Source organism: Cercospora beticola, chromosome 1 (assembly GCF_033473495.1).
Source record: "Cercospora beticola chromosome 1, complete sequence".
Classification (NCBI taxonomy): domain Eukaryota; kingdom Fungi; phylum Ascomycota; class Dothideomycetes; order Mycosphaerellales; family Mycosphaerellaceae; genus Cercospora; species Cercospora beticola.
This window is the reverse complement of record NC_088935.1, coordinates 4,350,564-4,374,943: the sequence shown is the minus strand read 5'-3', so window position 1 is coordinate 4,374,943 and position 24,380 is coordinate 4,350,564. Positions and strand designations below refer to the sequence as shown.

Sequence of the window (24,380 nt, the reverse complement as noted above, 5' to 3'; positions counted from 1 at the left end):
TCCAGACAACTATTCTTGACATCTAGACTCTGAGTCTCGAACCAAGTGATCTCTTTCCCAAGATGCCCTAACGAAGGCTACTCCAGCTCGTCGAGATGCTAGTCTCCCACCCATCCCGTGACACTATCACACCGGCGGTGCGAGTTACTTCGATAGTCTATTGTGTATGGTCCTCACGCTGAGAAATTAGATATATCGAGGTGGATAGTGGAAGGTTTATCTTTGTGGCGTGTTTGTGATCATCGTGATCTTCACGCCATTAGAAGTATATACGTTCTCGCCGAACTTTCTTCACACTATGCCGTATCAGTCGATACAGCTATTGAACGGTATGTGATCTAAAACGCCATTTCACGCTCTATATGCGACGTGGAAACTTTAGATCAAACGCTGGATCAAAGGTTATGGAAGTACTAGTATCGAAGCACAGCACATCCTGTAAGCCTCATGAGTTGCTATTTCTGGCTCTTTGGGTTTGACCAAATACTCTTGTGTCCGAAGATGCGATGCGTAGTCGGACTCAAGGGAGTGGAAAGGAATTGGTCAAATCAATGAGCATACATGCTGTTCAAAGGCTGTCAAGATCAATTTTCCACATATCCATACCCACACCACAGATCAAGACTCTGTTCTGCCCAACGAGCTCCATCGAAGATGCATCCGCAACCGCAGAATGCACATTCTTCGCGAGTGTAATCTCAATGCCATCAACTCCAGAGCCGTCTTTGATGACAACCTTCCATAACTTGATACGTTGATCGATGCTGGCGCTCAACAGCCATATTTTGTCACCGACATTGCGTACGACTGCCAGTGCAGTGATAGCTGCCGCGTGAGCACGAGGCACGAGAAGAGTTGCCATTGTCGGCTTGCTCGATTGAGAGTTGAACGTGATTCTTGTCAGACCCAAGGCATTGTCGTCTCCGCCTGAAATCAACAGGAGGTTGTCGCCAGCACCGGATGAGAGGTCGACAGGGATCAGACTCAATACTGCGCTCTGATGGACCTTGTGCCGTGTTTGCCAGGTCAAATCACGCTGGCCGGAATGGTCTCTGTTCCATTGAACTAGGTGTCCATCTGTACTGGCTGTGAAGAGGCAGGATCGAGCCTGATGTATCGTTGATGCATTCTCTAGATTCAAGGAAACTGCATTCATCCGGAGGCACTGCGTCAAACATGAGGTGAGGTAATCGCCAGAGCCTAACAGCGTCCATGACTTGTTCCAGTAATGCCATTTTTGCAGATTGGAGTTGGAGTATACCATTGTGATCTCGTAACCAGAGTCACGGGCTTTTGCTTCGAAGTTCATGATTCGTAGATCCGAAAGGTTGCACTGAGGGTGCGCAGACTCGCAGACCACGCCAATTCTTACCAGCGGAAGGTTGTGAGTAACTTTCCACACATAAAACTCTTCGACGCCCCCGCTAGAGAAGAGATAGTCGCCCTCTGAAGACCATTGGAGATGCTGGATACCTGTAATGTGTTTTTGCAGAGTGTGAAGACAGCGCCAGGTACCGTTCACGTGCAGTTGCAGCTTGATGTCAGTGTCCTCTGCGCCCGTCGCTACCAGCTCGGGATCGACAGGTGACACTGCGCTGGCTTTGATTTCCCGTCCATGCCCACCGGCATGAAGCGAGCTAGATGCGAGGCGATTCTGGCTTTGGAAGTAGATCTCTGAGGTTTTGGTCCAGATGAAGGTGCCGCCATAAGTGTCGGGATCAAAGGCAAAGTTGCGATGCGCTCCACCACATTCGACGACCATGATCTCTTGCTGTGTCGTAACGTCGAAGACAACAAAATGTTTGCCTCTGAATCCCCAGACCCAGATACTGTTCGAATGCACAACGGAGAAATCTTCAACGTTTGGTCCAAGAGGGAGGGCCAGCTGATGCACAGTGATTAGACTCATACTCTGATCAGCGCTCGAGTGACTTTGTGGACCTGAGATGTCCAGTTTGTGTGCGGCGAAGGTTCCATCACGCCCAGTCGAGAGTAGCATGCCCATGAAGTATCGTAAGGAAGTGACAGCTTCGACACCATGCACGGTAGGGAAGTGGCCTACGTTGGATATTGGGCCAGATTCTTCGTCTCGAGGGCGCAGATCGTAAACAGCTATGCAACCACTTCTTGAGCCGAGTGTGACGAACTCATCGTCGTCCTGGGTAAATTCTGCAAAACTTGTGACCACAAATCCTTCCGGCAGTGCCAGTGCCCACGAGGACATGATCTCGAGTGTACAATTGTCCTTTGTTTGACAATTATACCAATAAGCAGACCTGGACCTCACTGTCGTGACTAAAAGTGTGCATCCCGCGGTCGTTTCCCTACTGAGATGAGTGACATTACCATGATGCGCAAATAGTCCTGCAACCTTCTCACCAACGTCAACGAGGGTTTGATAACGAGAAGTTCCAGCCAAGTGGTAATAAACTTCGCCTCTTCCAGCAAAGAAAGCAACTCCGTGAATGGCAGCCATTATTGAATAGCCACGAAGCTGACTGGCCGGTGAACCGACTTGATCACTGTGCATTGTCCTTCTTGTTGTGTCCAGCTTCAGTGAAACCACTTCACCGTTGTCCGTTATTGCAATAACATTGCGCGGTGCCACGAAACCGTATGATCGATAGCGGACTGCTGTTTTTGTAGACTGATGTTCCTTCGAATCGAGAATATTTCCATGGGCATTGAATTCGACATTACGAATAGAAATCGACCCATCTGCACCACCAGTAAGTACGTCCTCCGTCTGAGTAATATCGTCATTTGATTTAGAGCATCTTCGAATGGCTACTGCCCATATGTTCTTGCCATTGTGAGCTTTCTCTACCTTGATTTGCCGCAAAGCGATCGAGCCTTCACTCCTGGTCAGGCTCCACGTGATACATGTAGCATCTTCTCCAAAGGACAGCAGACGAACAGTGCTACCGGCTCCAACGAAGCGCACATGCCATATTCTGGAAATATGTCCCATTGCACTCGCCAAGCATGCCGGCTTGATTGCGCTGGTACTCTGGACAGAGCCAAATCCAGTCTCGCGCAGGTCCGTATCGTTTGTCTCGATTCGTATTGACAGGTCTGAGACATCCCACAGTCGAATAGTTCGGTCGTCACTGCAGCTTGCCAGTATTCTCTGCGGCTCACCTTTGACGTTCGTTGACCCGCTCGGGAGTATCTGCACGCCGAACACAGAACCGTCATGTGCTGGGAATGAGTAATGGACTTGATGTGCTGCTTCGAGCTGAGCCTCATGCTCTGCAAGTTGACACGACCACACTATGATATCGCCGAAAGCAGTGCCCGAAGTAATGAGACAAGAAGAAGGACTTAGCCATGTGACCTGTGCACAGTACAGGATGCAATTGGATCCAGGTACTGCTTCACGTATGTCGAGAGACAGTGACTGTGGATGCGTACTTGCTATGCTCAGCGCATTGTGTGCCGTGACGATGGCAACCCTGTTGGCATCCAGTGGGGATATCATAGCGTCCAGAATCCAGTCGTCGACGCGGGCAATTGGTCCTGCCTCATAGTGGAGCTGGGAGCCATCCTGGTCCGAATGAAGTCTCAATGCTCGGAGCAACTGTCCGCCCCATACGATGACAAGATCATCATTGCCATTGTCAGGGGTGACAATGCCATGTATGGCCTGGCCTTCGAAAATCGAGATGGACTTGAGTAAAGTCTGGTCGGCTGTGTCGTAGGCCAGCAGGCAGCTGCCCGATCCAGCGAGAACGACCTTTCGACCCCAGCAGGCCAACGCCGTCAAGGGCACGCGGTGGTGTTCATGCTGCATTGGATGAAGGTGTGAAGGAGACGAAGTGCTTCAAAGTGCAAAGCTTGGCAGTGAATCAATGCATGGCATGGCATGTGCACCGTCGGCCCACTCAGCCACGGACGATCAGCCGCTGGTGGCATCAATTCGCAGCAACAGCTATCTTTAAGCATTCCGACGCAGCGTGACTGTCGAGAGACATGCACATGCTGTGTCGCGCTGCCGACCATGCCCTTGCCCTTCCACTCGCACAGCAACTCGCAGGCGAAGCACACGGCCGGCGAGGGCATCTTCCAGGCCGCGTCGAGCTTGGGAGCCGTTGGGCTCGGGGCCAATCTGCAGCGACTCGCGAGCGGCACGACCAGCGCAGGAACCGACATTTTCGCTGACCCCCCGCCGCCCTCCCACGCCTCCGCCAACGACTCCCTCCGCGACGACCATGACATGGCGGTGCAGAGTGGCCGAGTAGCAGGCGCCTCCGACCAGCAGCCCGCAGCTCCCTTGTCCGCGCCGGGATCCACGATCCCGCCAGATTCGTCTCATCTGCAGTCCTTCACCACGCCGCGGCGCGCTCACGAACGCGCGCCCTCGCTGCAGAACTACCTGCCGTCTCAGTACTCGGCAACGTCCACGCCGTCCTTCGCCGTTCAGCAAGCCACGCCCAACCAAGGCTTCCAGGCGAGCAGCGTGATCCCCTCCAACGCCAGCTCGTCCGCTGCTCTCCCAGGCGCCCTGCAGCCGGCAGGCGGCTCGCGGTCGACTGCCTCCTCAGCGTACACGGCCTCGCCGACGACCTCGACCATGCAGTCCCAGCCGTTGCAGAACAATGCCTCGCAGTACTCGCAGCCCCCATCCCGCTCCAATACCCTGCACAGTCACTCGCGGAGCAGCCCCAGTGTGGGGACGCTGGACGGCTCCTCCAAGTACATTCCTTTCAATCAGACACCCGCTCAGACGCCGGTCACCTCCAATCCGAAGGCTTTCAATCTCTCCAATGCTCAGACGCCCCAATCGGGGGCGGGCCCCTCGCATAGCCCTCTGAACCTCACAGATATTCGGTCGCGGGCCATCTCCGACGCCAATGAGGGTCCCCAGGGCACCGCCTTCTTCAGCTACTCCGAGCAACCCACGAATTCGAACTATCTCGCTCCGTTCCCAACCTACGCGTTCGATTGGTGTAAGTGGCCAGTGCAAGGCGGCTCTGGGGCGGGCAAGATAGCGGTCGGCAGCTATTTGGAGGATCCACACAACTTCATACAGATATTGGACACGCACATTACACCTCAGGACGTCAACGGTCCCGGACAGGCGCCGTACGGCATAGAATACAGCAAAGTTGCAGAGGCCACATGCGCATATCCTGTAACGAGGATCCTTTGGGAGCCTCCAAGCTCGCAGAAGTCCAGTACAGATCTGTTGGCTACCAGTGGTGATCATCTGCGGCTGTGGTCCCTGCCAGCGCCCTCCACACCGCACTCTTCGCACATCAACAGAAGTGCGTCTACAAACATTCGAGACCCAGCGCCCCAGAAATTGCAACCGCTTGCTCTACTCTCTAACAGCAAGACTCCTGAGCACACCGCTCCTCTGACGTCCTTGGATTGGAATACGCTTTCTCCGAAGCTGATCATAACATCCTCAATCGATACCACATGTACCATATGGGATATTCCGACGCTTACAGCCAAGACGCAATTGATCGCTCACGACAAGGAAGTATTTGACGTGCGATTTTGTGCGGGTTCTGTGGATGTCTTTGTTTCTTGCGGTGCTGATGGCAGCGTTCGAATGTTTGATTTGAGAAGTCTGGAGCATTCGACCATCATTTACGAGCCCGCGGAGAAGAGTGACAAATGTAAGACTCTTGTGATACTCAAGATTCAATCCAAGCTGACCATCTCTAGCCTCCTCTCCTTCGGCGTCCTCCCCATCGAAGTCTCACATGCCTGCAGCGCCTCCACTTCTCCGACTTGCCGCCTCGCCCCACGACGCCCATCTTTTGGCCACATTTGCTTCTGATAGCAACGTTATTCGAATTCTCGATGTCCGGCAACCAGGTACCGCGCTCCTGGAATTACGTGGCCACCAAGGCAACCTCAACGCGATTGAGTGGAATCCAAGTCGGAGAGGGATGCTCGCCTCTGGTGCAGATGACAGCATGGTCTTGTTGTGGGATTTGCTGAATTCGCAGAACCAAGCTTCCGTGCCTGCTTTGAACGGCAATGGCACCGAGCAGTCTGCGTCTACCGTGAAGGGACCATTGGCCAACTGGAGATGCGAATACGAAGTTGCGAACGTATCATGGGCCCCGCAGAGCCAGCTCACGAACCAAGGCGGCGATTGGCTGGGAGTCTGTGCTGGACGCGGTGTATGGGGTGTAAAGATATGATTGAATGCTGATGATGATTTGACGATGGAAAGCGAGCGAGGAGTTCTGGTCGAGGTTTCGACCACGCAATATATTCACTGCATCTGACCCGTCTCTGGACGAGCATCACTCTTCAGCCATGCTTGGACTTCGGACCGCAAAGCTTTCATGACTCCACGTTCACGCCAGAAGTGACCTGCACCATCGATTTGTGCCCAGTGGACCTTCTTCTCTGGCGAATCCTTCTGGAGCTTCTCTGCCCACAAACGAAGCTTTTTGCTTGCCGTAAAAGTGTCACCAGCTCCGAATACGATCAAGGTCGGATGTTTTAAGCCCAAGACGCCCGTCTCCCCATCGTTAGAGCTACCCTCAGTGAACGGTAGACCAGGCGACAGCAGTGTAGTCGAGAACGGCACGAGTACGGGACTGATCATCAGGTAGCGTACTGCGATTTCTGGTCCTGGCTTGCCGCCAGCGAGCTTAGAAGTGCTTGCCGGTGTATTGCTCTCTCGTTCCAAGGAGGGTCTTCGGGAATGCCCGCTATGCCTACGCATGTGGTGCTTGATGTTATGCGGCATATCTCGCATCACGTCTACGCTTGTGCGCGAATCGCGGCTTCGTCGACGCTCTGATGCGTCAAGCTCGTCACCTCCAACAACCACCGAGGATTGCAATTTTGTCGGAGAGTCGTCATGGCGAGGTCGTCGACCACGGACTGTTTTTGGCGAAGTCGGACTCTGAGCGACCTCAATCGATTGCTTGGTTTGTTTTGCAAGCGTTCGAGCCCGCATGAAGATTTCGGAAGCTGCAGTGCCTCTTTCTGCGGTCTCGAAGCGCTGCAAGATCGCGGGCACGCCTGGCAGGCGAGACAGGATCAACGAGCCGAAGGAATAGCCCGCGAGCAATAGCTCGAGGGGGCCGTTTGAGGTCGCGTGGTCTCTGTAGAGGGAGCTGGGATCGAGGCTTGCGTGTTTAGCAGATAGTATGTCGGGCCCAGGAGGCGTGCAAATGTTGCTGAAGTAGTAAATTGCAAGCCCGACGACGGATGCGTAGTCGTCTACTTCTGGTCTGCCCGTCCATGATGTCTTTCCTGCTGATTTTCCTGCGCCTCTGTCGAAGTTGTCAGTGTTGTAGCTCGATTGCCGTGTTCAGGCACTGCACTTGCCTGAAATTGAAAGTTACGGTGATGTAGCTTTCCCGAAGGAGGCATTCGGCGAGGGATAGCACGACTGGGTCATCGTATGTGCCTCCCAAGGGTGCATAAGGATGTGCTACAATTGCAATCCGAGGTTTGGAATCATTGCTTATGAGGAGATCTTGGAGGTTGCGTGGATGGTAGATGCGACATTCAAGGTTGGTATCGTCGTGCGCAGACGGGATCGTGAACGAGTATGTTGCTTCTGCCATGGCTCAGCAGTTTCGTTGCTCTTGACCACCGTTGCTCTCACCGATCGGCATCTTCTGTGCGGCCTTAGCGTTGCAAGTTCTGTTGGATTGTGGTGTTGGCCGGGACAGCTGCCGTTGGACTCGAAGGTGAGGTCCCGCGCTGTGGCGGATGCAGCTGCTGCGTAGCTGCGGGAGCGCCAAGAATTCACTGACAACATGGCAAGAACTTAGGGAGAAGATGGATAAGCGTTCATTCCGTGTCTATATCACGGGCTTGAGAGAAGAGTAGTTCAGGCGGCGGCTCTTCATCCTCTTCATCTATATGTCGTGCTGTTGCGAAGCTTTGATCCAGCGCGTTGATCTCTTCGCCTGTGTCTCCCTTTCGCAGATCATGGTCATCTGTTTCTACCGTTCTATCGTCAGCCGCTGTGAGAGCACTAGCGATGATCTGTTTCCCTCGACTGAGTGCATCAAGCTCAGCGCCAATAGCAGCTTGCAATAGCTTCCAGTTGTTCTCTTCAGCTTTTTGCAACTTCGCGTGTAGTGATTCCGCGACTGTATCGATTTTGTCAAGTACCTGCTGCATGCCTTCAGCGTGATCAGTGTTCATATTAGGAGGATCCTCCCAGGCCGATTGCGAATTAGGCGATGATGGTCGTAGAGTGGCCATCTCAGCGCGAAGCTGCTTCTCGAATTCGGTCACCTCTACGACTGCTTGCCGCCATAGCTCTGCGCCTTCGACGAGAGCGGACTTCTCGAACTCAATGTCCTTCTTGCGGTGATCTACCTGCTCGCGACGTTCACACCAGTACTCTTTCGCTAGGTCAAGATTCCTGCGTTGAGGTGGTAACTGCCAGACCGATGCTTTTGCTGCCACGGGAGATGCTGTTCTTCCATTTGAGCTGTCTGGACTGACGCGTAGGAACTTATCCACGTCGCTCTCGAGGAGTCGCAGACTTTCCGTGTACGATGCCATACGAGCCTGTACAGCATTTTCCACAGCAGCGATTTGTCTCATGAGCTTGCGGTGCTTGCTCTTCATCTCTACGAGACTCAGCTCAACTTGATTGATGTCGGCTTGTAATGTGTCTGCCTCTTGCTTGAGCCGCTGTACGCGCACCGTCTCTTCTTCCGAGTCCACGCGACTTGATGCTTCAAGTAGACCGGCCCGCTTCTTTTCCCATGTCTCGATCTGCCTGAGGTTTCCCTCTGTCTCTCTGACCTCGCTGCGAATGTCTGTGAGCTCCTCGTTCTTGAGGTTTGCCAATGCAACAATGCTGTTGTAGATGCCCTTGCGAGCGCTTCGAAGCCCTGGCTGTCGTCGAGCCGGCCGCCGTGCTCTTCTCGCGATGGATCCTGGTACGCTGTGCACCGTAGGCGTTGAGCTTCCCGTGGAGCTCTTATTGTCCCCCGAGCGTCCCTCTAGCCCTCGTATTAGACCTTCAGCTTGCGCATCGAGCAGGAACTGGAGATCGGCTTCGATGTCTTGCTGCTTGTCCTCAATTTCGGTTGGTTTTTCTACGTATACAGATTCGGCGACTGTCTCCTTTGGTGCTATGTACCGGCTTTGCACGATAGGCGGCGGGATCATCGATGCGGAAGGAGAAGGGCTACGCCATCGTGGGAGCTCGTGACTCGAAGTTGACAAGACTCGGCTCTTGCTCGAAGATGTAGATGGTCTCCAGGATTTGCTGGCAGACATGGTTACTGGCGATCTGAGGGATATCGCTGTCTGAGAGCGCGATGTAGACAAGTCGCAGGATCTATGATCAACGGTAGAACAGTATAACACATTAGCTCACGCGCATGATGGGCAAGATGCATACGGTGTTGATGGTGAGTAGGTCGCACGCGAAGATGCATATGTCACAAGATCGCGTCCGCTGATGGCATTTGATCAGCGGTGGTACACGTTTAGCGCCACGATAAGGAGCATACCGTCAGTGCTAATCACACGTCTCTTCTTCACTTTCCTCGGCACTCAGCTCTTCTTCACTTGGAGGAACAAGATACAAAGCTTCGGAAATCTGCGCACTGAGCAGCATACTCAAGCTACTCAAGCCATTCTGGTTCTCTCCTTGCGGAAAAGTGCGAAGAAGCCACTGCAACGAGTGCCATCTTCAGGCTGAGCCGCAACAACCGGGCCCATGGATGTTCCTGAGGTTGGAGAGCCTCCTCGCTTTCTCTTGTTGCTGCCACCGGTCCCATCATCAACAGATGCCTCCGCGCTGAAAACGGCTTATGCGGATACCATCAGTCAAGTGCTCAAAGAAGTCGCAGGTCACTCCGCCGATCATCCTAAAGCTTCAGTGTTAGAGATTGCATTGGCCTGTCCGCATCTTGTCGGCGCACAGTACGCACCACGATCTAGTCTATATGATCAGACTCAATCGCTGGTGGCAGGCGTTTACAAGCTCATCACTGTGATAGCTGCGCAGGAAAACGTCAACATCGAAGATGCTGAAGGCGTTGACCCCAGGGTGATCTTGGTAGCATGGTCTCCTGACGCATCAAGTTCAGAACGCATACGGGAACCTTATGGACCTGTGATTGATCTCGAAACTCTAGCCAAATCTGCTCGTCAATGGCAGTATGCCTTTGGCGTAGAGTCCGAGGCAGGCGAGAACATGGTAAGGGCCTTTGTTCAGATGAAAGGGGCCGAGATCGATGTCGAGCGCGTTCACAACGATCCACCAGCTCAAACAGTATCGGCCTCGGAGCATGATGTCAAGGCCACTGCGCCAGGGCAACCAAAACACCAGAAACACTACGATGTCGCTGTTGGTGGCACGTGGGATCATCTTCACATTGGCCACAAGCTGCTCATAACAATGACCATGTTCGCGGTTGATGTGAGAGATGCCTCTGAACAGCGTTCGGCAACGATTGGTATTACTGGAGATCAATTACTGGTGAACAAGAAGCATGCAAATCTGGTGGAGAGCTGGGTAGATCGTCAAAAGGCAGTCGCGACGTTCTTCAACGCGATTGTCGATTTCTCAACACCTGCCACCAGAGGCCAGCGGCACGCGAGCATTCAAGATGATCCTGGGCCTAATGGCAAATCGATCGACATCCACTACCCCAGCGGCTTGATTGTCAAATGCACGGAAATTCAAGATCCCTTCGGCCCCACGATTACGAAAGAGGAGATATCTGCCCTCGTGCTCAGTGCAGAGACGAGATCGGGAGGGAAAGCTGTGAATGACAAGCGGCGCGAACAGGGATGGGCGGAACTTGATATTTTTGAGGTCGATGTGCTCGACGCGGATGAGGATGGCGAAGGAGGTACTTCGAAGGAGGGATTCGACAGCAAGATTAGCAGCACGGCAATTCGGGAGAAGTTGGCAAGAAAAGGCAAAATGTAATCTCGTAGCCCGTATAAGTCGCATGGTCGCTGGCCAGGCTGGCCAGGTTGAATGCATGCACAACTCTCGAGTGCGAACGACGCTCGGCAATGCGGTGTAGAAGGCTGAAGTTAGTGGCCACTAGATCTTGCGCCATTGATGCATACGACCGGAGTTGCACAGCTGTATCAGTGTGCCTACATGTCAAGCGTGCATGAACACCCAGTAGAGTTTGTGGCTGGCTAGGTCGCGGTTGCTGTGAACCGACCGGCAGCGAAGCAGCCATTGCACCGATGTCCCGACTTCCATTCGAACCTCGACTTGCAATCTTCTTGTCCCACGTCGCTTGCGATGAACGTGGAACGTCTCTACTTGCTCGGTTACCGGTGTTACGACAGGTCGCGCAGAGGAGTGCACTCCGCTCATGGCGCCGGTCGGCACTGTATACTCGTCACAATATGCAGCGGCGGCGTGCGGCATGCAATGCAATGCGATCCCAGAAGGTGCGAAGTGGACGACCTCACCGCTCGGCGCGAGTTGACGACACGGGCGTTGGACGACGCCAATCGCCACCGACAACGCATGTGTAGCGAGCGGTGGTTCCAAGCCACGGATGCTGTCGAAGACGACGCCGCGTGCGGTGCTTTATGCCATGGCAGTATTGCTGCGAAGGAATGCGACTGGCTTCATGTCATGCAACGGCAGCCTGTCCAATCGTGACGAAACGGAACGCATCGCGCACCATTGCGGGTGACGCGCATCCGGCTTCGAGGCCCGCAAGTTTCGAGCAAGTGAGCTACTGCATGCCAACCTTGGAATTCTCCACTGTCATCGAGCCTGGCGCACTCGACAGCAGATGCCAGCGCATGTCAGCCAGGATCAAGGGTCGCAGGCGATGATGGTTTGGCCTGGACAGCCTCTTCGCCGCAGAGGCTGCGTCCCGCGCCCTCTTCCGAGCGGATAGCTGCATCGCCTTTGGCTCACCTGACCAGCTAAAGCTACCGGCCAGCTGCTCTCATTGGTGAGGGCCTGATGACTGCCACTCGTCGTGGCTTCCGTGCGGTACATAGTTTGCTTCATCCTCTCCTGCGAGCATGACGCCGACTCTCCATGCAGCTCGGATTTCGTCATGTCATTCGTCCATTTCCTGGTCCTCCGCTGTTCCCCTTCTACCTCACGCGACCTTAAGTAGACACGATTGACTTGCAGCAGCCTCCAGCCTTTGACCAGACCGCGCGAGGATCAAGCATCAGGGCAGGCCATCTGGTCTGAGCAACGGGGCCTGCATGAGCTTCGTCGACAAGCCTCAGCATGAGTGGCGGTGGAATTGCACGATTGCCCACGGAACTCGTCGAAAGAATCCTCAGCTTCGTCGAGCCGGGACACCACGAGCGAGAAGTCGACATCGCGCAAAGAAGGCATCTGAGTGTCGAGAGTTTTGAGCCCGCACCCGCACCATCTCGCGGTTCAGTAGCAGACGTCGGCAGATTTCGCAGTGTTTGCAAAAGGTTTGCGCAGATTGGTGAACCATTACTCTTCACCCGGGTGGCGATCAGATTTTCCGAGGATGGTCTCAAACGGTTAGAGCAGCTGGCGGAATGGAGCCATCTTGCAGCTCAGGTCAGACGATTCACATATCTGGTGCCCTACTTCTACGAAGATGGTCAGTCGTTCGGCGTGTAGAAAATTCCCTAGCTGACGTGATACAGATGCACATGATTTAGACAGCCTGACAGAAGAGCTGCAGCAGTTCGGTCTCGGCAAATCTGAGATCGGAAATTTACGTCGAAAGGAAACCGAGCAGAGAACTATTTGCACCAGGAAAGACGATGTCCGAATTCTCAAACGTGCAATTGCAAGCTTCACAAGACTTGAGCTTGTACAACTCTTGCGAGTGTCAGACAGAGAAGATGGCATCGTGTTGAACTATCTCCGAAGACACGAGGACGCCAGACGGAGGCTGAACCTTAGCTGGAATGCTGCATGCTCTCATGCATCACGGACCATAATCACAGCTTTGCTCACGTCGAACGAGGTGCCATGGTCAAGGTTCAGTCTGCCGATCCTGAGTCCGGACAGCGCACGGTTTTTGAGGCTCCAAGTACCAAACTCTGTCTCAACCTTGGCAGAGCGACTTGAGGTGCTCACTCTACACTTTGACGACAATGAAGATCTCGATGCCAAGATTCAGGAATTGTCAGTCGTGTTCAAGGAAGTGTTCACGAAAGCACGGAATATGAAGGCTGTCCACGTTGGATTTCCTTCACACAGGCCACTTACGTTGCCGCTCGAAAGCATTTTCCATTATGTGAAATGGGAGAAGCTGGTGGCTTTCGGAGTACAAGGCTGGGAACTGGACGAGTCTGAGATCATTGGATTGGCAAAACGACATCCTAACCTGAAAGGTCTGAGATTACGAGACGTGCATCTCAAACAAGGCAGCTTATGGAAAGACATCCTGGGCTTTTTACGATCAGACATGCTGGCGCTGCAATGGGTCAGCCTAAGGCGAATAGGTTACACCGCTTACTATCATTCGCAACAATTCACGCAGGATCTCGGTACCGAACTGCCCGACTTTCCCCTAGCAGACCTTGAGAGCAGCAGCGACGAGGATACGGATGACGAAGACGTTCCACCTATGGCAGGCCCAAGCAATACCGACCAAACGGATTCTGACGACTCAACAGAATCGCAATTCGACGAGGACAGTGATCTAGACTCAGACGACGAACATGGACCCGAAGCGCATGAAGTCGACTTTCCTGCTCTACATTCCCCGGATACTCCAGGTTCCGCTCCATGGTGCACATGTAGCGGTGGCGGTGGTCGTCTGGAATCTGCCGACCAGCTTGACGACGACGGCTTGAGAGTGGATAACACAAAGCGCAAGTACTGGGAAAAGTGGGTGCTCAGAAGATGCCCAGAACATGGGGAAAGATGAGGGAATGTTCCGCGAGATGTAAATGAAATAGTGATGAAGGCACATTAGTGGGAGGTGATGAGAGAGATATTGGGAATGGCCTGTGCTCGATACGCAAAGCTAGTCCTAGTGCTGCATTGCGTTGGACTAGTGCCCACTCCATGCGCCCGCCCGCGTTGGGTACACGTCGGAGCCAAATCATGGCGACTCCTATCTGCCCGCTCTATGCGGGGCCAGGTCGAATGATCATATTATCATACAAAGGCAAACGCCAAAAGCACCACTTTGCCGAAAGGACGGTGAGGTCTCCTCACTCTCCATGCCCAGGCACGGTTGCACTGCAAGCCCTGGCTGCGACACGGTTGTCCTTTGTCGAGGAACTTCCAAGATTCGCTTAGACGTCGAGAGGTGCGCCTCCCATAGTGTACAATCCACCACCACTCTGACGATCGCGTCCCTTTGGATCTTTCGGCTTCGGTTGGAAGTCCCACTGATTCGGCTTCTTCGCAACACCGACATCTTCACCAACGAGATCCCAGCCCTCTGCATCACCCTGAGCCCGCTCCTTGGCGATCTCCATCGACTCTTCGAATCTCTTCTCGAAATTCTCCTGAACCTTCTGTGCTTCGGCTTCTGTGCCGTTCTCTGAAGCAGCTTTGACGCACATGGCCAGCAGAACTTGCATGGTGTACATGGCGTCGTTGCCAGCGTTGTGAAGGAACCAACCGGCCAGATCGAAATGAGCAAGGATACTGCCTAGGGATCGGGGGTTTGGCTCTCGCATGTACTGCTTGAAGAGATCGACGGTATCGAGGGTGTCGATGATGTTTCCGCGGTTGAAGATGTGGAAGCCGAGCTGTTCGCAGTATTTGACGTCTCCTGCTAGGTCGTGGCCGACGACGATGATGTTGCGCAACTCGCCCGTGTTGGTTAAAGCACTACTGTTGATTGGGTTGAATGCGCCTTTTCGGCCAGGGGGTGGAAGAGATGGGAACTGGTCCGGCTTCATCGGTCCTGAGAAAGGTTCCTGGAAGGATGCTGCTAGGACGCTGGCGACGGAGTTCTTGGATACGAACTCGCTGTTGCCAAACTCGAATGCACCGGAGCAGCCTTGTACGAAATCCGAGTTCTTGTAGTTCTGATATTCGAGTACGCGAATGTGGCGGCCGCGAATGAATTGGTGCCAGTTCTTCCCATTCTCGCCAGGCGCCACGCCCTTCAGATCACGCGTGTCCAGTGTCGCCAGGCCGACTTCAGTGATCATGTGCGGAGGGCGCTCGAAGGCTTCGCAATCGAGAGCGATGAGGACTGGCTCCCGGTCGAATGCGTACGGTGCAGGCTTGTCGGCGGCGATCGGGCTGGCGACCTCCGGCGACGTCAACTCCGTGTCGTTCGCTGGGCGCAGTCCGAAGTACTGCTGGCCTCGAATTGCCTGTCTGACTATGTCCTGTCGCTTGACTAAGATCTCGGCATGCTTCTTCGCCCGGTTCGACTTCTGCTTCGCCTTCGACAACGCGGCTGCGGCGTCAAGTCTCGCCTTGAAGGCTTCAGCGCTGCGATCGCTGGTCGGCACGGTAGACAAGACCATGTTTGGCTCGTGTTGTAGTTTTGCGACCCAGGATAGATAGGTCGCGCGCGATGTGCAGCGCCCAAGGAAGCGCGGCTGCAGGTTGTCAGGCAGATCGGTGAAGTCAAGCACGAAGCCGTTCTCCCGCTGCCAGTCGTCGATGGCGATGTTCGCGTCCTGGAATTTGGCGTTGATCTGGTCGATGAGCTCTTGGAACTGGTCGACGCGCACAAATGTGTGCAGGCCGTGCGAGTGGGTCGTGATGTAGTAGCTGTTTGCTGTCAGCCAAGGAAAAGTCAAAGTTAGTTGCATGTGAAAATGCGAGCACTCACATGTCCCATTCACGATCATAGATCTTGTCCTGGTCGAAGAAAGCAGTCGCGAGCGTCTGCGACCACTGTTTCGGCACGTACTTGTAGCAGTACTTGGTGACTGCGATGAAGGGCGACAAGGCAGTCCCAGCGGGAAGGCGCTCACCCTTCTTCACATCGAACGGAACCTTCACGTCAGCGCTCAACGTGCCGGAAGGCGTTCCTGAAGACTTTCCTGGAGACGTTCCTGAAGACGGTCCTGAATAAAAAGGTCTCGGGCGCGATTCGTAGTTGAAGCGCACCAGCTCCTCTGTCACTCCAGGAGCGCGTGGTAGATTTAGGTACATTTCGGTCTGGTAATCTGTGTCCCAGATGGAGCTCGGTCGTTCGGGTTCTTCTTTCTCTTCTGGTGGAGGGGGTGTCAGTTTCCGCGGCAGTGCCTCCTCACCGCCGATCATCTCGAGGAACAAGTCCATGCGATTCGCCATGGTGCTCGACTTCGTGTGAAGTTAGAGCCAAGTGGGAGAGGATGTTGAGTAAGAAGATCTGAGCGGACTGCAGGCGGAGTTTTATGGTGAGGACGCGGTAGGTGAATTGGGAGATTCGAAGCATGTGAAGTTTACACTCGTTAGCCTGGCAAAGCGTGTGTGAGTGATGAAAGTGAAGAACAACTCGTGCTAGGTGCTACGTGAAGTTGGTGACGAGTCCACATGTGAATTTGGGCAGTTGTGCAAAATGTGGGAGGCATCTCCAGTCACCCTAACAACATTTGAAACATTCGCCTGATTGATCTGTGTGACTGTCACCAGTCTTATTGACCGACATGGTGTGTCAACAAGGTGAGCGGCATTGTGTTGTGTGGCTAGGCGCATGTGCAAAAGGAAGGGAAGTCGCGCCGTTCCGAAGTCCCTCCGAAGCAGTTGCCAAGCACCCTTCACCTCCCTGTGGCCACGTCCGCAGCGTGGAAGCGCGTCTCAGCATCAACAACCACCAAGTCGACGGCCACGATGGACGGGAACAAGACTGCAGCTGATGATGATGTTCCCCATGAGCTGCCGTCAGAGCCCCGCAGTGCGATAACGACACGACGTCTGGTCATACTCGCCTTCTGGGCTGTCGTAGTGCTCTTCGGGCTTCCGCACTGGACATGGACTACTTCGATACCCCGATCTTCGCTGCCGCTAGAGGCCATGAATGCGTGGGCAGAAGGAACTGTGAGATCTGCCAGAGCACTGCTTAGAAGCTCAAACTGACACCGCCAGGCTTGCCAATTGCAGTATCCGATGAACATCCAACTGCAAGCTCCTAGCGTAATGACATCGCAGCAAGCCTTGGCACTTGCTGCGAACATCGAGACTGTGCTGAATGCACAAAAGGAGCTGCCTTTACATCGATTCGCCGTCTCTACTTCCAACGTGACAGCACACGACTCTGCATTGACAGTCATTCTCGAATCTGACAAGGCGTCGAGGGTGTCGCTGCGGTCATGGGAGCCGGTCTTAGATGTCAAGCTGGACCTTCAACCGCCAGTCAACATAGGCGAAGTCGCGCCGTTCATTGCGCAAGAGATAACTCGGGTGTTCTGGGATGAAAGTGTCTCACTCGAGTACCTGCTCAGAGGAACCAAATTCGCCCAGGGCGGAGTCTCCGGCCAACTTGATCCTTTTCAACAGCAAAGGCTGGACAGTCGTACCACGCGTGCATTCAAGGCTGCCCCGAGCTACCATATCACTTTCTCGTTGTTCACCCCAGGCGCGACCCCTTCGGCATGGTCAGTCGACGAAGCCTTGCAAGCATATGTTTCGCCTCTCCTACAGTCCCTATCATCGATCAGTAACTTCACCATCGATACACAAGTGCAACTATATGCTTCCTCCAGCCCATCGATAGCCGGACCTGTTTACGACGACGCCAAGAAAGCGTGGATCTTGAGTGCAAGTGATCTCACTGGCTTCGTGAACGCGGCTGAATGGCCACTGAACCCCAGTATTGGAGCTGGTCCAACAATCAATTTCGTGCTTTACGTCCCGGCCCCTGATAAGAGTCCTCTAATTATCGAAGATGATGCTGGCACTAGTTGGATCATTCCTCAATGGGGCGGAATACAGATTCACAATGATCAAAGCAGATTGTCAGGCGAGCTCAGTCTTGACGACCTGCGATCGGACATGGTCATATTTGCAGACCAGCTAACAGCGCTCCTGGGTGTCCCGCAATCGCCACCTTCTCTGTCCCTGAAGATTGCCAGTCTGACCCGCGAGAGAACAACGTCGCTTATTCAGTCTGCCTCGTCGACGCTGGGTGCTCTTTCCAGGCTCACGCTCAAGCTCACATCCATTGCTATTCCGGACTCAGTCGCCACCTCAGTTGATGAAACACTTAATCGACTTGATTTGGCATGCGATGACTTGCGACAAGGCCGTTTCCAAAGTGCGTTGGCCAACGCTCGTATCGCTGAACAGCAGGTCGAAGGAGCGTTTTTCTCGCCAAGCATGATATCGCAGGTCTACTTCCCAGAAGAACATAAGGTCGCTGTCTATGTGCCTTTGCTTGGCCCAATGGCAGTACCGTTACTTATGTCTGGACTAAAGGAACTTCGTGCTTTTAGGCAGAGGAAACGGAAGACGGCGTAAACGAAGCAAGCAAGATCGCATTGGCCGCGCAGGCGACTGGCAGCATCTCTGGCGTTCGCATATGGACCCTTGGCAAATGCGGTAGCTGTCTCTTGATGCGATGCATACTAATCACAGAGTGCTTATTGCGTGGACTTCCTGGTCTATGCAAGCCCGCCTTCGGAGTCCGAGGTTTGCGGGGCCGATCGTGGAAGCCTCGAGGTACTCACCGACACCATACATTCGACGCTCCATTTTTCTGAGCAACGATACAACAATGACAGAACTTAAGCTTGACGAGGCGCCGTACACAATACACAACCTGCCATACGGTGTATTATCAACTCCGGACGAGCCGCAGCCCCGAACCGCAGTTGCCATTGGTCATCATGCTATTGACCTCGCCAAATACGCTCAGAATGGCACATTGAAGCGAATTGAAGAGGCATATGGTATAAACCTCAAGGAGATCTTCAGCCAATCCGCCTTAAATGCGTTCGCTGAACTACCATGGGACGTTCGTAAGGAAGTTCGTCTACAGCTACAGGACGACCTGGAGGCACAGCGGGTACCTGCCGAAGTGCTGGTACGCCTTCAAGATGCCATTCTTCACCTGCCGATGCAGACAAAAGGCTTTTCAGATTTCTACACGAGCCTCGACCATTGCAAGAATTGCTCAGGCGAATTAACGTCCAAGAATATCTACAAGAACTGGTTCCACGCACCTTCTGTCTACAACAGCCGGGTAAGCTCCATCGTGTCTACACCTGCGGACATTCACCGTCCGAAGAATGTTGCCTGGTCAAATGGTATTGATTCAGAGCCGGTACATGGGCCCTCTAAGAAGCTTGATTTCGAGTTGGAGATGGGCTTTTATGTCAGCAAACCGGTACCCTTCGGCGAGACCTTGGCAATCGAAAACGTAAAGGAGCACATTTTTGGTTTTGTCCTGCTAAATGATTGGAGCGCGAGGGATCATCAACTTTTTGAGATGCGACCTCTCGGTCCTTTTCATTCGAAAGGCTTCGGAACGAGTATATCGAATTGGATAGTGCCATTGGAAGCTCTGGAGCCTTTTGGGACAACACCACATCTTGTTCAGGATCCGCCGCCTTTTCCTCATCTGACCTGGGCCGGTAAGGACGATGGCGCACTTGACATTAAATTGAGAGTCAAGCTTGTGCGAAATGGCGAGACGCAGGTTCTCAGCACGAGTAACTTGAAGTATTTGTATTGGACTCCATATCAACAGCTCGTTCATCACGCCGCCAGCGGCTGTGGTATGCAGACTGGCGATCTCATTGGAACTGGAACGATATCAGGTTCTGGTCGGAATGAGCAAGGTGAAATGGCTGAGCTTGGTTGCCTATACGAGGCCGAAAGGACGAAGACCAGCGTCATGCCACCAAAGATAGCTTCGTCGGCTTACGAGGACGGCTATATCGAGGACGGAGACGAGATCATACTAGAAGGATGGTGCGAGAACGCGGAAGGCAAGGTGCAACTAGGCTTTGGAGAATGCAGAGGCAGGATCCTACCACCGAAGTAATTAGCTCGTTGGATCAGGGAGCATCCGCGCGGCCAAAATTGTAGTTCGTTTGAGCTAAACAATGTAAGACACACTGTCTTGCCCTTGAACAGATCGCGTGACCCCAGGCATCGTAACTCTTTGATGTGGGTGGAGTTCCAACGTGTCTACACCCAATGGCAAAGAATGGAAAAGTGCATAAAATGAATTCAGCATCGGGTCCTCATTCTTTTGATTACAGGCACAAGTTCGTTGAAGAATAGAATCATCGCATCGGCTCACTTCAACATTGATCATTACGTTGGACGAAGCATCCAGCTCTCGTTACCGAAAATGATGACTTCGCCACTATTCGCGAAATCGCCGTCTTCTTACATCTACCTGCGTCAACCACACGCAGCACATGATTCATCGTACTGACGGAGTCCAGCTCAGGACCACGCGACTTGCGCAGATATTTCATCCTGCACCTTCACCTCGCATCCAGAGCCCGGCCACCGCTTTCTGTCGCTATCGCTCGGCACCAGCAAGCCGGAAGCTGGGGCATCACTGGGTCTGCACGAAGGTCCGATTCGCAGGATTGCTTGTTATTTCTGCAGAGAATCCGTTCTCATACGTCTTTGAGAGAGTGGATCAGGCTACCTGATATTTGCGAAGCTGGAAAGGCGTTAGCAAAGTCGTTAAAGCGTGAGAGAATCAAGAGACTTACGTCAAGTGTCAAAGGCCGCGAGCTATTCTTGCTCTGGTCTCTCATGATACCGACCAAAGTTTCACTGTTTTGGAAAAGTCCAGTTTTGAGCGAAATGACAACGAACTGCATTCCCGGCCCGGCATGCTCTCGCACATATTGTGCAAGCTGCGTCGTGTTTGCGTGGTCCAGCGCAGCATCCACCTCGTCGAGTACGAAGAAGGGTGAGGGAGCATATGTGTGGACTGCGAAAAGTAATGCCAGGGCCGCCATCGTCTTTTCACCTCCAGATAAGTGCTCCATATCTCTGAATCGCTTGAGAGGTGGCATAGCGTGATATTTGACACCAGTGAGATACGGCTCTTCTTCATCCTCTACGTCCAGAGAGGCCGAACCACCAAGTGGGAAAGATGGAGTCTTGGTAAGTTCGCGGTAGACGGAACCGATTTGCTCGGAGATGTGCTGGAAAGCTTTGTTGAACAGGTCACTGCGCTTTTTGCGCACTTCGTTGAACTTCTTCACTGCCGTAACAGAGGCCTTCTTCGCATCTTCAAAGTCTTTCTGCACTGCATTGAGGCGTGTACTCGTCGCTTCGAGACGATCTGCTGAGCGCATGTTCGGCGCCATCTTGTCCAGAGCGGATGAAAGATTATTGATTTTCTCCGAGAGTTGGGCTTCGCAGTCGTCGCTGCCATCTTCCTGAAGGTCGTCGTCGAGCTGCGTGAAGTCGATCTGTATGCCGTAGTCCTTGTATCTGGTGGTGGCAGCACCCTCGTCTTCGTCAACGTCCATGTCGTCGTCATCGTCGAGACTCTCGGCTTCCAGTGGAAGAGCATCAATCTTGCGACTATCCCGCTCCAACGGAACCTTGATGTTCTCGACTTTGCATGTTCGCAGCAGACTATAGCGACCACTGGCGGCTTTCTGCACGTCCGCGTCGAGCTCAGAAATCTCTTTCAAGGTCTTTTCTTGACCTTTGCTTCGTTTCTGTAGTTCGCGCCGAGCCTCCTGAACCTTCTCGCCACGCTCATCGAACGACTTCTTCAGCTCACCAAGCTGTGCTTCCAGCTCCTCGATGTCCTCGTTGATCTGAGCGAGCTCAGCAGCGATCTCATCTTTCTTCCCCTGCAGCAATGCGAGCTGATCTTTGTCACGCTTTGCGGCGGCCTCTGCCGACTGCAGTCGGGCCTCGGCCGATTGGAGTCTCTGTTTTTCGAAAACAAGTTGGTTCTCGAGCCTCGAAGTCTGCTTCTTGAATTCGAGTTCTTTCTGGCGAGCCTCTTCTTGAAGCGCGCCATTCTGCTTCTCGTACTCTCGGATGTTCTCGTAGCCAGTGCGCTGGCAGAAGTTTGCGAATATCTCGTCTTCGACATCGGCCACTGTTTCCTCTTGCTCGCCTAAGGACGCACGCAAGGTGACAACGCCTTCTGCTTGTTCCTGATATTTTGGCTGGAGTTCTTCGAGCTGAGATTCGAGATGTTGTAATTCCTTCGACTTGCTTTCAATGTTTCGATCGAGTGTCTTTAGCTCCTCTTGTGCGTACTTCTGTTTGGTATCTAGGCGTGCAAGCTCCGTACCAAGCTGCTCTTCTTCTGCTTGACGCTTATGCCCTTTGGGCAGCGCGTCGAGGTCGCCTCTGAACTTGGCGATCAGCTGTTCCAAGTTCGAGATCTCAGCATCGTCGAATCGTCGCTTGTTGCCACCAGGTCCGTCACCACCGGTCATGTTGCCACCCTTGTGGATGACTGTGCCGTCCTGGGTGACAGCTTTGGCGTCCACACCGCGCTTGTACACCAGTTCTTTGGCGATGGCAATGGTATCGGTCACGATTGCATTGCCGCATGCAAAGCTCAGTGCTCGCTCCAAATTTGTGTCGAAATCGATGGTGTCGATCGCCAACCTCATACCAGGATGCATGCCGCGCAGATTCGCATTGGCTTGTTTGTGAATGATCGTATCGAGTGGAATGAACGTCGCTTGCCCTCGATGCTGTTCCTTGAGGTATTGAATGCATTCGCGCGCCGTCTTCTCGGAGTCGACAATGATCGCATCAAAATGTCGACCTAGCACCGTGGACACTGCCGTCTCGTACTTCTTCTGCTTCGGCCGAACCAATTGACCAAGCTGTCCTTTGACTCCCGGGTAGATTCGTCGGATTTCTGCAACCATGGCTCGCTGATCGGCTTCTTTCCTGGTCTCTCGTTGATAACCCTGTGCTTCAGCATACCTGCTGAGCACTTGTTGCAGCTTCTCGTCCAGCTCTCGTCTCTTCTGCTCAGTTCGATCGCGGTCGCTGATCAGCATGTTGATAGCCTTTTTCTTCTCCGCAATCTCCTTGCTCGTGGACTTCATCTTTTGGTTCGTGTCACTGCGGTGCTGTTGCAGCTCCGCAATGTCCTCTCGAAGATTAGCGATAAGTGCTGCAGTGCTGTCCACTTTGGACTTCAGCGAATTTGCAGTTTCTTCGTCAGTCTTCAGTTGGCGTATAATGTTCTCAATCTTGTTTTGAACACTGCCCGTCCGCTTGTAGACCTCTTTCTTGAGCCGCTCGAGTTCTTGTAAGTCCTGCGGACTGAGTGCACGCCCGGCTTTCTGCTGCTCAGCATGCCACTGGTCCTCCCATCGCTTCTGCGCTTTCTGTACCACGGCAAGCTCTTTTTGCATCTTCTCAGCAGACGCCTGCTGCTGGTCTCGGTCCTGCGTGATCTCATCGATCCTCGTCTGGAACTTTTGAATGTTCCTGCTGTATATCGAGAGCTTCTCGTCCACTGGAACCAGCTTCTGCTCTTGCTCCTCGGCATCTTTCTGCCGACGCTTGATGTCGCGCTCGCACTTGCCAACTTCGCGCCCAACCTTGGCTTGCTCTGATCTTGCGGCCTCTAGCTTGCCCTCGAACTGCCTCACATTGCGGCGAAACTCTTTCAGCTCAGCTTGGTGCTTTTTGATCTCGGCAGTGCTGTACTCGATCGCGCGCTGAAAATGGAACAACTTCCAGAGGACATGTGTCACAACAGCTTGATCGCGTTCATCTCTGGTTTGCTCATACTTGTCAAGCTCCGCCTTCTGTTTCTGGTATTCTTTGATCTCGCCATTGATCGTACGACGCGATTCGTTCTTCAGCCCTGATTCCGCCTCGGCCGCTTCCTTCTCCTCCTTCAGTGCCTCGTACGGAGCTTTGTACTCCAGCGATCCACTGATTTGCTCGATCAACCGAGTCAGGTCCTTCGGAGACTGCGATGCTATCGCTTCCACGTCACCTTGAAACACGAGAAAGTTGCGAGCTTTGATCAAGATATTCTCGGCCTCGAGGGCTTCATTGTAATTTTTCGCCGTGACCGACTTGTCATTGATGCGGTACTCAGACTGTCCGCCGGCAGTAATGCTGCGCTTCCATTTCTGGACTTCGCCCGCATCATCCTCGTACACAGCCATTACCCACGCCGTTTGTGGATCGTTGCGCTGGCTTCGCGGCTGGTCGGCCTCGTCCTCCTCATCTGACGCGACGCCATTCGTGCCCTCCTCAGCCACCGTGCCATCTGCGTTGATCTTGGAGTTCTTCATTACACGACCGCGATACACCAGATCCTTCAGATGGGTGGAACGCAGATGAGTCGACTTGATGCCAAGCACGAAGGAGATGGCGTCCATGGAATTGGACTTGCCGGATCCATTAGGTCCAATGATGGAGGTGAAGTAGCTGTCGCCGAATTGCATGACATGGTGGCCGCGGTAGGACTTGAAGTTGTACAACTCCAAGGCGAGAAGCTTGCCCATGGCGAGTGTCGGATCGGGAGGATGCGCGAAGACGGCGAAATCGACTGCGCTTTCGTCACGCGCGGGTCACGTCCGGCGCACGCCCCGACGCGGTGGTGTTGGCT

At 53.5% G+C, this 24,380-nt stretch overlaps 10 protein-coding genes across 10 annotated transcripts; 5 read left to right on the top strand and 5 right to left on the bottom strand.

The window, feature by feature from the left end:
• Positions 1–568: 568 nt before the first annotated feature.
• Positions 569–3,793, bottom strand: RHO25_001748 (uncharacterized protein; the record flags this gene model as incomplete). Its single annotated transcript, XM_023594353.2, has 1 exon — positions 569–3,793. One exon carries the CDS (start codon positions 3,791–3,793, stop codon positions 569–571), a length of 3,225 nt encoding a protein of 1,074 aa, XP_023458911.1.
• Positions 3,794–3,865: 72 nt separating this feature from the next.
• On the top strand, positions 3,866–6,161 carry RHO25_001747 (uncharacterized protein; the record flags this gene model as incomplete). Its single annotated transcript, XM_023594352.2, has 2 exons — positions 3,866–5,627; positions 5,677–6,161. 2 exons carry the CDS (start codon positions 3,866–3,868, stop codon positions 6,159–6,161), a joined length of 2,247 nt encoding a protein of 748 aa, XP_023458904.2.
• A 74-nt stretch (positions 6,162–6,235) lies between these two features.
• RHO25_001746 (uncharacterized protein) lies at positions 6,236–7,547 on the bottom strand (the record flags this gene model as incomplete). The annotated part of the gene is made up of 2 exons (XM_023594351.2): positions 6,236–7,250; positions 7,297–7,547. The coding sequence occupies 2 exons, from the start codon at positions 7,545–7,547 to the stop codon at positions 6,236–6,238; spliced, it is 1,266 nt and encodes a 421-aa protein (XP_023458905.1).
• Positions 7,548–7,776: 229 nt separating this feature from the next.
• RHO25_001745 (uncharacterized protein) lies at positions 7,777–9,117 on the bottom strand (the record flags this gene model as incomplete). Its single annotated transcript, XM_023594350.2, has 1 exon — positions 7,777–9,117. The coding sequence occupies one exon, from the start codon at positions 9,115–9,117 to the stop codon at positions 7,777–7,779; it is 1,341 nt and encodes a 446-aa protein (XP_023458906.2).
• Positions 9,118–9,673: 556 nt separating this feature from the next.
• Positions 9,674–10,894, top strand: RHO25_001744 (uncharacterized protein; the record flags this gene model as incomplete). The annotated part of the gene is made up of 1 exon (XM_023594349.2): positions 9,674–10,894. The coding sequence occupies one exon, from the start codon at positions 9,674–9,676 to the stop codon at positions 10,892–10,894; it is 1,221 nt and encodes a 406-aa protein (XP_023458907.1).
• A 1,290-nt stretch (positions 10,895–12,184) lies between these two features.
• RHO25_001743 (uncharacterized protein) lies at positions 12,185–13,817 on the top strand (the record flags this gene model as incomplete). The annotated part of the gene is made up of 2 exons (XM_023594348.2): positions 12,185–12,536; positions 12,583–13,817. The coding sequence occupies 2 exons, from the start codon at positions 12,185–12,187 to the stop codon at positions 13,815–13,817; spliced, it is 1,587 nt and encodes a 528-aa protein (XP_023460111.1).
• Positions 13,818–14,190: 373 nt separating this feature from the next.
• On the bottom strand, positions 14,191–16,162 carry RHO25_001742 (uncharacterized protein; the record flags this gene model as incomplete). Its single annotated transcript, XM_023594347.2, has 2 exons — positions 14,191–15,634; positions 15,696–16,162. 2 exons carry the CDS (start codon positions 16,160–16,162, stop codon positions 14,191–14,193), a joined length of 1,911 nt encoding a protein of 636 aa, XP_023460110.1.
• Positions 16,163–16,681: 519 nt separating this feature from the next.
• Positions 16,682–18,307, top strand: RHO25_001741 (uncharacterized protein; the record flags this gene model as incomplete). Its single annotated transcript, XM_023594346.2, has 2 exons — positions 16,682–16,888; positions 16,937–18,307. 2 exons carry the CDS (start codon positions 16,682–16,684, stop codon positions 18,305–18,307), a joined length of 1,578 nt encoding a protein of 525 aa, XP_023460109.1.
• A 256-nt stretch (positions 18,308–18,563) lies between these two features.
• On the top strand, positions 18,564–19,835 carry RHO25_001740 (uncharacterized protein; the record flags this gene model as incomplete). Its single annotated transcript, XM_023594345.2, has 1 exon — positions 18,564–19,835. One exon carries the CDS (start codon positions 18,564–18,566, stop codon positions 19,833–19,835), a length of 1,272 nt encoding a protein of 423 aa, XP_023460108.2.
• A 612-nt stretch (positions 19,836–20,447) lies between these two features.
• Positions 20,448–24,276, bottom strand: RHO25_001739 (uncharacterized protein; the record flags this gene model as incomplete). Its single annotated transcript, XM_023594344.2, has 2 exons — positions 20,448–20,471; positions 20,524–24,276. 2 exons carry the CDS (start codon positions 24,274–24,276, stop codon positions 20,448–20,450), a joined length of 3,777 nt encoding a protein of 1,258 aa, XP_023458925.1.
• Positions 24,277–24,380: the final 104 nt, after the last annotated feature.